The sequence below is a fragment of the Colletotrichum orchidophilum genome, assembly GCF_001831195.1.
Source record: "Colletotrichum orchidophilum strain IMI 309357 chromosome Unknown Scaffold_165.1, whole genome shotgun sequence".
NCBI lineage: Eukaryota > Fungi > Ascomycota > Sordariomycetes > Glomerellales > Glomerellaceae > Colletotrichum > Colletotrichum orchidophilum.
In genome coordinates, this window is record NW_019173121.1 from 20,396 (window position 1) to 31,398 (window position 11,003).

Below are 11,003 nucleotides of genomic sequence, written 5' to 3' on the forward strand. Positions count from 1 at the left end.
CGGGATCGGCTGCTTGGCCACCGTCATCGCCGACAGTGAGGCAGGGGTACACGGACATTGGCACACGGAATGGATTTGTGTAGCCAAGACACTTTTATGCTGCCAAGGTGAGCCCACGACGAAAGGCCAAGATCTTACGCCGCGACCAGGTCTCCCTGGAAACTCTACCAATCTGCCGATTTCTCCTACCTGAACGAACGGAAAGTCTTCTCTCATAGTATGCCACAGGTGAAAGCGGGACATGCAACGTGGGGCCGACTTAACACAACGCAACGTCTTGGAATTGAACACCGAGAATAAAAAGTAACGATGAACCCCAGACCCTCACCTGCGAGTCAGCCAGCGGCACGTTCAATCTGTTTCCCAGGGAAAACTTACTAGAAAATCCAACATGTCGTACAATGGAGCCGGGTTACTGGTCAAGGCCGCTGGCTGGGCGAATGCTGTCAGTCCGCAGAGTTGTGTGTGTCAAGTCTGGGCAGACTAAAACGAGTCAATGTCATCCCTGCGCTATGCAAATGCATCCAACCGTTTGCTGCGCTTCCATTGAGTAGGTAGCTCTGCTGCATCTCCAGATGCCTCAAGCCTTTCTATCCATCGCTGCTGGCTCGGTAGCTTCAACAATTCAAAGTCAAGCTTCGATTATGCTTCTCCGCCCATCTTCCTGGAGCCCCACGGGGCATCCCATAAGTAGCTATCCTCCTGTCAAGCTCCCATCGGGGCAGCCGGGGAAGTTGACCGCCATACGCGGAGCGTCGGGGCCCCAAATTGCATGCCTTGTTCTCCGCAGTTTCGGGGTGAAATGTGGAGCGTAACGGTCCGATTGCAAGTGGAATCGTCCAAGACTCTCGCTGTATTCAACGGACCGACTCCAACGTCTTTTGATGGGGAACGGAGAAATGATAAATGGAGAGCTATGTCTTGGCTTTCTTGGATTTTACACGCTTGCTACCATATTTTCGAGTTTTCTCCATCCTTCGCTTAACCGCCGCGACTGCTTCCCCAACCGCATTCCCAGAATATTGCTTCTTTCTCCACGTTTTGCGCCTTCAGATGACCATCTCAAACTTTTCAATGCAGGCCTCGTTCCCGGTCACCTGTTCATCCCGCACTTCAGTCTTACCGGAGTCTCCGAAATCCTCCGCACTCCTGAGTTTGGGAGAAAGGGATGAGCCAGGGTCATGGTACCACGGAGTCGGTGAGCTCGATCGTGGCCACTTCTAGAACGAATGTCTAGCAGCAGGCTGCAGCTGACCGTCCATTATTTCCACTGAATGCGGACTCAGGACGACTCGGAGAGTTCATCCCTGATGCAGAGTCGAGCATGAGACTTACGTTCCACTTGAGACCAGACTGCAGTGGAAAACAGGCCATTAACGGTGACTTTTTTTTTTTTTTTTTGGTAAAAGAAATTCCAGGGTACGGCTACGAATGACCGACCTAGGAAGACAAGCTTTTAGTGGACTATCATCAGCTCCGTACAGAAATTCCAGTAGCTCACTTCACCCGTGCTAGGAAACCAACCCGAAGAATACCGAGTACACGGTTCCGTATGTCAGTCAATGTGAACCACGTCCCCTTCTCTGAAACCCTTCGAGTGCTCTTGTGAGTAGCCCTTCTGGTTGGTATACAGCCTCTTGCCTGTCGTCTCGTCGACAAAATCGCAGTTGTAATGTGTATGGCCAAACGCCCACAACTTGACACTGGGACTCTTCCAACAGGCTTGACCACGCAAGTCCGTTTGGAAACCAGATTTGACGTTGCTCTGAGTATGGCATGGGTCGACTGTGCGAGTATCTTCGGTAGGGCTGTAGTGCGTGAAAATGACAATCTTGCGATCGGTCTCGGCTGCTATACAGCTGACTTGAGCGTTCAACCATTGTAGGTCTTCTTTGTGTCGTTGATAATGCTCTTCGACCGTCCAGCCATCGATTTCGCGAAAGTCGTTGAGGCCGTTGCTGAATGGGGTCATCTTCGAGAATGGGATGTTCGAGAAGAGTGTGCATCCAAGAACCGTTATGTTGCTTTCGGGGATTTGGTATTCTCGCTGATACAGTAAAACATATTCCCCAGTGGAGCTTTGAGAATTCTTGTTGCGTTCGTCTCGATTCGCTGTTTCAAAATTGGTCAGCGTCTCCCACGCGTCATCCCAACTGGAGCCATAAGGCTCGTGGTTCCCGAGCACATGGAAGACAACGCGAAACTGATTGAGCAGATTTCTGAGAAATTCAATGTAGCCGTGGTCTTTGACGCATCCAATATCTCCTATCAATGCAAGATATGGTGCTGCCGGTGCAATGCTATAGTTCAAGTAACTGTGATGCTCCAAGTGTAAATCCGATACAATCTGGAAGGATGCCATTTTTGTGGGTGATATTGGGGGTTTACTGCTAGTTCTTTGCATGCGATCCAAAGTTCCATGAGACTGAAGCAGTTGCTCCGAGCTACTGAACTTATCACACCATATGAACCCATTTCCGACTGCTGTGTTGTACTGGCATGGCAAAATCACCAAGGTTTCCTACAGTTGCCATTTTGAGGCACTGCGCCTGTGAGTCAACGATACCCGGAGGGCAAATTCAATCCACCTTCGTCGAAAGTTTTTTCCTTGACACGTCCAGATCTGAGTTAAACCTTATGTCGTCTGTTCCAACCCATCGTGAACGTTCTAGGGAGGACAGTGCCATCAATCAGTGGATCAACTTCACATCACATTGCGTTAGAAAATCCATGGTTCTCGTCAAAATTTTCTTCTTTATACGCAACTATTTCCATACACAACAACCCTTTCCATGTGCCTTCGTTGACTCCAAAACAATGGTAAAAAAATGAGGTTAATGAGGTTCGGAATCAATTCGACTACAACTCATTGATCTTATAGATCCTGTCGTACTTGTGGGACTCATCCAATCTGTGTACAAAAGCTTGCATTGGCAACAACATATTTGGCCACTGATCCTCCGGGATATAAGCATCGACTATCCTGGTATGTTGGTTTCCGTATCACAGGGTATTTGTTCGATCGAACCGTGGTGACGAAGAGTCAATTAACTGCATATTGATCTCTGCGTGAAGTGAAAAAGAGAGGTTCGAACCGGAGGTTAGACCGTCAGTTGAAAGCCGATATAGAGGCCCTCAGATGGTTCCTGCGCTTGAGCTGACTCGAGGTCGAATTAGGCTTCCAATCCGACATGGTCACAACGTACGTTATTGCCTGACAAGCAAGACACGGATTCTCCTCATTAATTCCACCCTCTGCTACCGTTTTGCGCCTTAAAAAGATGGTTATGGCGCGATTGTAATATGTCAACACCCAGTGCAGTTACATACGGACTATGTACGAGATAATCAGAGCTAACGCGTCTTTTATCTCGGAAAGAAAACCTGAAGCCTGTGGCTTGCACCGGGCAAACCCTTCGGAGCTTTGCAATCTTGGCCACAAGGTATTTGGTACGGAAACTCCAACGTAGTTGGTTGTCAGTGACTGTGTCGAATGCTGGATTCATGTTTCCATACCTCAGGTAGTATAAATGCTGATCAATACCGAGAGAGAGTAAAGGCTCCCTTCTTGTCTAACTTCCCATTCACTGGCTGGAAACGTCGTTCTTATCTGCCTCGCGCTGTCGACGAAACTGGCCAACGAGTTCCTCTCCGAGTGTCGGAAATGGGGCAGGACATGATTAAACCGGCAATGGCTCTGGTGTTCCATGTAGTTGTGCGCCAGCGGACAGTGAATGCTTGTGAGTAATAAAGTTTTATGCCGTCCAAAACTTTCTCATGGGCACATACAGGTTACCTCGGTAAGCCGGGAATAACTTGCGATGGAAGTACTCTCGACTCTTTCAGTTTTCAGTGGGTACTTTGGTCGCAACTATATGCTGGCCAGCAGCAGGGACTCGCGAATAGGTAAATCCTTGCTCGAAACAATGCCTTTATAAGTTGTCAGCGACGGAGGCCGGCTCTTTTCTCGTAGCTCCATCGTCCCGTATAGATAATACTGCTTACCTGGAATGAATGTTGCTACTGCTACTGTTGATCGTTGAGGCTCGTTGGACCAGCCTTCTTCCAGTACGTGTACATATTCATCGTTTCTGCAGTACTCTCGAGACTACGACGCAATGAAGTTTGAAGAGAACAACCGCTTTGGTAGTCTTTTTGTTTTGAAGTTCGAGGCAACGCTCTAGAATCCCACAGTCTCGGGCAGGCCGGATCTGCAAACGACCTGGATGACTGACTGAGTTCACTTTCTCGGCAAAGTCGATGCTTGGTCACCTTTCCACGATGTGGCTTGCGGCAACTTCGACATCCAGGTCTGAGTCACTGCACTTTGAATGCCATCAAACATCAGAATACCCATGTTTATTCTCAAATATTTCATGCGCTCTATTCAATGTGTCCTTCACCCGGCGATTTAATCGCACAAAGCAGCAGGTTTCTGTCGATTGATGACCGAATTTGTCCGGTACCGAGTTCTACTTTTAGCAGGAACTAGCCATGGCACTCAACCGGCCGCCATCCATGACTATGATTGAGCCATTGGAATAGCTTCCGGAACGACTGGTGAGGTAAATAATAGCTCCAGTCATCTCCTCATCGCCGCCAAATCTTCGTGCAGGAATGAACTTTGGATCATCAGGCGATTCATTCTCTGGCTTGCGATCACCAATCAGCCCAGCGGCAATTTCCGAGGGGAATACTGGGAAGAGCATTTTAGTCCATGTATACATGAGATGAATCATTTCAACGGCGGCACTTACACCCAGGGGCAATCCCGTTCACACGAATGCCGTGTCTAGCCAATTGGCTGCTGGCCTGCTTGGTGAGCTGCATGATGGCAGTCTTGCTAGCCAAGTAAGGAGGCGTCGAAGAGAAATGTCGACTGAAAGCGGAAATACTGCTCGTGAAGATGACTTGACTCTGAATGGCGAGAACGTCGCTGCCTTCCTGGTCCGGCTTACCGAAACCGCCCTTGAGAGCGTTCTTATTACCGGCATCAAGGAGCTCGAGGAAGGCTGACATCGTGAAGAAAGCAGCTGTGATATTGACGTTCAAAACTTCCGTCATCTCTGCCATGGAGAAGTCGTCAAAGAGGATCTTGCGCAGTTCCGATACAGAATGCGCAGGGTTGAAGCGTACAGAAGGTCCAAGGATGCCCGAGTTTGCAATGACGAGGTTGACGTAACCAACTTCCTTGGTGATTCGGTCGACAATGGATTGGAGGTCTTCCTTTGAAGTGACATCGCACTTATGGGGGATCAAGTTTGGATGCTCTTTGGCTGCGGTCTCGAGTACCTCAAGACGGCGTCCAAGGATGTAGACCTTGGCGGCACCTTGAGAAACTAGGGCTCTGGCCATCGTGAGACCGATGCCTAGGTGGTGGTTTGAGCATTAGTTTGATACTCATGGACACGATGATGGAGGATACATACCCGATCCACCGCCGGTGATCACGGCTACCATGCCATTGACTCTGAAAATTGCGTTTGAATCCATATTCACGTCTTCTTCTAAGCTGCAGTGTTTGAAAGATGGCAATTGGATTTGATGAACATGGCCGGGCGATGGTCCCCGTGTTGGTGTCGGACTTCTCCATCATATATACCCCAGCCCCCGCGCCAATGTCCGGGCAACAAATGTGGCGTCCGCATATAGGCAGCTCCTGCAGACACATCCGTGCCTCGAACTGGGTTGCAACTTGAAATCCAAAGACAAAGAGACAACGGGCCGTGTCTGTACTAACATATGTCATAACCTTCCGCAGCCAATAATAAGCTCCGATGTTGTCTTACGAGAGCAGCTTAGCGGCGGCTGCAAGTCCCGACGGCGGCCGACAGGAAAGATGACGGTGATGATCGGTGGTCAGGATGGTTTACAAATCAAATCTAGCGGGTGTCGGGCGGCGCTCCGCCTACGACGAGATAACCTTTCGGCGGCGCTCCACCTCGACATCGCAATGCTTCATGGTGATTGATGACTTACTTCTGCCTCTGTATGAACTCTCCGTGCTGCCTTATCGTAGTTGTCGATCTTTACTTTGAACTCAGCCATGTCGTCGGCCGCCAACGGCCGCTGCGAAGTCATCCACGCCGCTCAGGTCTGTGTAACCTGCAAAGCTCGCAAGAAGAGATGTGATAAACAGCTACCTCTTTGCGGCTATTGCACCAAGTATGATAACACCGGCTCATTACTACCATTTCGTCTCCTAACCGTGCTATCACAGAAAAGGCTTGAAATGCCGATACCGCAACACCGATTCAGTGCAAGAACTGGGACATGATGCTTTTGACCGATACCGTAGCGGGGGCCTCCTAGGCCCTGACAAGTACGTGGCAGCATTAAAGCCATTGGGATCGGAAGTCGCTGTGCATCTCGAAGTTCATCGTGCCATCCGCGAGATGGGCTTTTTCGTGGACGAAGTCACCTCCTCTTATTTTCAAGGTCTTCATCGCCATTTGCCTTTCATCTCCCGGCGTCAATTTCACGATGATTTCACAGCGACCAGAACAACCCCCTCCGCCGGCTTTTCCGCACTTGTTTTAAGCTTATCTCTAGTAGCCTCATCTCCTAGACTCAGCAACCGCATCGAGATGAAACCGCCACCTGCAAGACACTCACTCTACTCCGCCACCAAATCTCTTCTTGCTCAGATCCAAACTGCGTTCCCTCCTACAACCCAGCTCATTCAGGCCTATCTTCTTTCAGCTATCTATGAGTACGCAGAAGGTCAGCCTGAAGAGGCATTCACAACCGTAGCAACTTGCATCCGCATGGCTTATCGCTTGCGAATCCATCTCAACAACCGCCGAATATCTCAGCAGTTCAAGGAGACCAATCATATACTCTCTGACAAGAATTCACATGAGCTAGAATATGACTCCCCGACAATAGAAGCCACCAATACCTGGTGGGCAATCGTAATATGCGAAAGGTAATAGCCCCATCTGCATAGACTCGAGCTAGTTCTCTCGCTTTCGCCGGCATGTTATCGCTGACATCGGAATACTCCGCCCCAGACTGTTCTTTTACGAAATTGGTGTACAAGATCAACCCCTACTGAGTGCCATGCCTGCTGCAGATACGGAATTGCCAACAGACTGTTATGGTTTTCATCTTGGGTCTACTTCATACAGTAACACTGCGGTATCTGATTTCACATCCTTGAATCCCGGAGCGCTCGGTCGATCCGTTCAGGCAGTTTGGCTCATAGACCAGTTTCCCTCTTGTCCTGGAATTTCAGATTCTGGTAGACATTTCACGTCGATTGAAGCCCTTCACGGCATGCTACAAGAATTTCTTTATTTACTTTTACAAGAATGCGACACTAAAGGCAGCTTTCAATGCGAGGCCATTGCGATATGCCTTAGGTGAGCAAGGTTCTATTCCGGTTCGCTATTACCACCGCTGAACCAATAAAGGGGCTTGTTCAAGCTATACTCGCATCCATTCCAACAACCCGAATGGAAGCAAGTTACCGATAATGAGTTATTCCATAGGCAGGAGGAGTGCTCCCAGCATACACTAGACACCGCGACGAAGATGGTGCTGGACATTGTCGAGGCCCATGAGCGTACAAAACCGCTGCCCTTGGCTTTGGCTCCTCCAAGTTATCATTATATGGTGAAAGCAGCCCTTAAGTAAGTTCAGCATAGGCAAGGTCCAGCTCAGGATGAAGTATTGGTGACTGCTGTACCGAGGCTCAGCAGGGCTTTAGACCGAGCCAAATGATGAGACAAAATTGTCATTGTTGGCCCCGAAGAATCAAAACAAATTTGACTCTTGATTTTTATCTCTTTGATCTATGAATTCTACAAGATGCGTCTGTATAGAACGGTTTCTAGGTCTAGATGCTTCAGTCGCCGTTCAGCTTCTGGTCAGGGGTGAGAAATCCCTACTTCAGTGCTTCTCCTTCTCGATCTCTTCTTGCATGGTCCAATTAGGTTCTTACTTGAAATCTTTCGGAAGTTTCATGTGCTCAAAGGGTGTGCCATTCTCTAATTGGATGTGTCCTTTCGGCAAATCTCTCTGCGGCGTACTCCGCCCTATACGGTTGAGAGACCTGTTCCAATTGACCTTGTGACGGTATCACCAGTTCGGTTGTAACAGCCGACGGCATGGAACTTCAATTCCTCCCGATTCTCGATGAAAACTATACCTAGGAGGAAAGGCCGCCCAGGGAATTCCGAGGCCGTAGTAGACCACCGGGGGTAGATGCCATCAGTTCTTTGAGGATACTTAATCTGACCGATTGAAAGCATCAGCCGTGATTGACCAGATTGGTTCTCAAATAACCATTGTCGACAGTCTAGGATGAAGGGCTGCTACTCTGGCACTTCTTCAGCTTAGTCGAACTCAAGAAGCATGTCCTTGAGATGATTGATCGAAGTTGCCCCGTTGTTCTACCCCATCGGACGAGTTCGTTGACGGTAAACGTTAAAAGTAGCACGTTTGGACAACAATTAACCGTGAGTCGCTGGCATGTCACCTTGATATACCAGACGTCAGGCCCCTTTGCGATTCACTGCGTTTCCACTCTGTCATGTTCGCCAAATTTTCTCTGCCATTCCTTTACATGCTGTAGCTTACATCCACCTGAAATGGGCGTGCTGTCTGCCACCTGTGACCTCCGATCGTTTGAGGTATCATCAGTCTTCGAGTCTCGATGAACTCGCGATTGTGGCTACTTCGGTAAAAGGTTCCGACCCTGTCATTCAACCTCACCATGTCACATCCAAGGGCAACCGCGTTATCCGCAAGGCAACCTGCCAAGTCGGCAAACAAGAACCGAGCAAACAAACAGCTGCAGCTGGAAATTGTCGCTCATTCTCCGGAAGACGTGACCCAAAGGGGTAGCCACCATTCACAGCCAACCACGCCGTGCATGTTCGTAACAACCAACTGCATGCCGTTATCGTACGAGATCCATTACATCCGACTACTTCGTTCTGATACGCGCGTTGTTTTCTTTTTCTAGACGTTTCCTCGCTGCAAAGAGCATCTTCGCCGTGATCCCGCATAATCGTTGTCTCCGGCCAAGGAGAGGGGTAGCTTGAAGCACACAGCAATAGTACCGCATCTTGGGAGCATTAAAATGCTTTCGTTTGGCATTTCTTCTTTTCTCAAGCACCACATTCGCAAATCTTAGTTTTGGAAATCGTCCGGGGCAAGTCCATCAAAAGGCTTCCTAGAGGCATTTCCCGGCCATGTTTGCAACCAACTCCTCTGCTGCCCAAGACATGGGAAATGTCGAGCCCACAGGCCAAGCCAATAATGCGATTGCTCTAATTGCCGACGATGTATGAGAATTACACTTGAATTCTGACAAAGCTAAATATTACAGGTGACGAATGATAGCTCATCGGAGCTTGGAGAGGTGAGCAGACGCTTGGTCCAGCCACTACTTTTGCGTCCGGAAATAGAGCTGACCAAATCGCTCAGAGCATTGCTTCTTCAAGCACGAGTGTTTCAAGCTCTATTCTCGATTATCGACTCGAGAATGGCCGAACTTACCACAAGTATAAGGATGGCAGTGAGTTCAAATTGGACCTGATGATCGTTAGCATTAGATTCTCAAGTTCGACAGAATACAGCTTACCCAACGACGAGAAAGAACAAGATCGACTAGGTTCGTTTTCGCTTCTAATTAAGGTAGCCATAGAATCTGGGCGTGTGTTGATATTTGAAGTAGACCTCCAGCACAATCTGTTCTTGTTGACCTTTGACAATGCCCTGGGCCTTGCGCCACCAAATGCCAAAGATTCGAAGGCTAAACGGGTGCTCGATATCGGGACGGGCACTGGTATTTGGGCAATTGACTATGGCGAAGACCACGAAGACTCCGAGGTACTTGGCGTTGATCTTTCGCCGTCAATGCCTGAATTGTGAGTTGCGCTTTCGTACTGTTCCTTTCTCATTCGAAGAACCCTTAGCGCTAATTCATTGTCACAAGTGTTCCCCCCAATGTCAAATTCGAGATCGACGATCTGGAAGAAGAGTGGACCTTCAGCCAACCCTTCGACTATATCCACAGTCGCATGATGAACTCGGCCATCAATGACTGGAAGCTTTTCCTCAAGCAAGCCTTCCGGTATGTCAAAATTCCAATAATATTCGAAGCCAATGATTATGTTCCTGCTAGAGCCACCAAGTAATATTTGTTAGGCATCTAACTCCTGGCGGTTATTTCGAAATTCAAGAACCCGACCTATTCCCAAAATCTGATGACAAGACCTTGAAGCCAGACAGTGCCCTGGCGAAGTGTCTAGACCTCATGTACGACGCATCAGTCATGATGGGACGCCCGTATCAAGAGATCCCCCCTCTTGTCAAGGTGATGGAGGAGGTCGGCTTCGTCGACGTAGAGATGCATGTCTTCAAGTGGCCTTCTAACTCCTGGCCCAAGGATCCCAAATACAAGGAATTGGGAATCTGGAACAACGAAAACTTTCGCAATGGATTCGAGGGTTTTACCATGGCCCCCCTAACAAGGGCACATCATTGGACCAAGGAAGAAGTCCAGGTGTTTCTCATCGACGTACAAAAAGACTTGCGAGATAGGAATGTCCATGCGTACTGGCCAATGTGAGTTTTTTTGCCCCATCGGGCAACACGCGAATCAAAACTGACATCGTGAGCTAGCTATTCTGTGTTTGGGAGAAAGCCGGGGGAAGACGAGGGAGAATCCACCTGAGATTTCTTTACGTTCGGGTAAAGCCACTCTACTAGCCTGCAATTGACCTTGATTGCAACGCCTCAGGTTTTCAAATAATGGTCCTTGAATAAAGCAGTGACTGACTACTAAGAACCAGCTCTAATGATTTACGGGATGGTTGTGGGTTGCCATGTTTGAGCACAACCTTGACTTGCGGCCCCGTCACAATTTGGGGATGGGCATCAAAGACCATTCCAAAGCCGCGTTTTCCTCCTGTCATCGGCAATGCTTCTCGTCATTACCAACCATGCAATGCATGTTCATAGCTGTACCCTGCATCATGTTATCGTACGGG

At 48.9% G+C, this 11,003-nt stretch overlaps 4 protein-coding genes across 4 annotated transcripts; 2 read left to right on the forward strand and 2 right to left on the reverse strand.

Moving 5' to 3' along the window:
* Nucleotides 1-1,555: 1,555 nt before the first annotated feature.
* On the reverse strand, nucleotides 1,556-2,362 carry CORC01_12768 (calcineurin-like phosphoesterase; the record flags this gene model as incomplete). Its single annotated transcript, XM_022624386.1, has 1 exon — nucleotides 1,556-2,362. The coding sequence occupies one exon, from the start codon at nucleotides 2,360-2,362 to the stop codon at nucleotides 1,556-1,558; it is 807 nt and encodes a 268-aa protein (XP_022469090.1).
* Nucleotides 2,363-4,478: 2,116 nt separating this feature from the next.
* On the reverse strand, nucleotides 4,479-5,493 carry CORC01_12769 (short-chain dehydrogenase; the record flags this gene model as incomplete). The annotated part of the gene is made up of 3 exons (XM_022624387.1): nucleotides 4,479-4,696; nucleotides 4,758-5,369; nucleotides 5,430-5,493. 3 exons carry the CDS (start codon nucleotides 5,491-5,493, stop codon nucleotides 4,479-4,481), a joined length of 894 nt encoding a protein of 297 aa, XP_022469091.1.
* A 553-nt stretch (nucleotides 5,494-6,046) lies between these two features.
* CORC01_12770 (uncharacterized protein) lies at nucleotides 6,047-7,057 on the forward strand (the record flags this gene model as incomplete). Its single annotated transcript, XM_022624388.1, has 3 exons — nucleotides 6,047-6,165; nucleotides 6,221-6,904; nucleotides 6,961-7,057. The coding sequence occupies 3 exons, from the start codon at nucleotides 6,047-6,049 to the stop codon at nucleotides 7,055-7,057; spliced, it is 900 nt and encodes a 299-aa protein (XP_022469092.1).
* Nucleotides 7,058-9,200: 2,143 nt separating this feature from the next.
* On the forward strand, nucleotides 9,201-10,687 carry CORC01_12771 (uncharacterized protein; the record flags this gene model as incomplete). The annotated part of the gene is made up of 7 exons (XM_022624389.1): nucleotides 9,201-9,293; nucleotides 9,338-9,370; nucleotides 9,436-9,622; nucleotides 9,686-9,878; nucleotides 9,947-10,084; nucleotides 10,159-10,578; nucleotides 10,636-10,687. 7 exons carry the CDS (start codon nucleotides 9,201-9,203, stop codon nucleotides 10,685-10,687), a joined length of 1,116 nt encoding a protein of 371 aa, XP_022469093.1.
* Nucleotides 10,688-11,003: the final 316 nt, after the last annotated feature.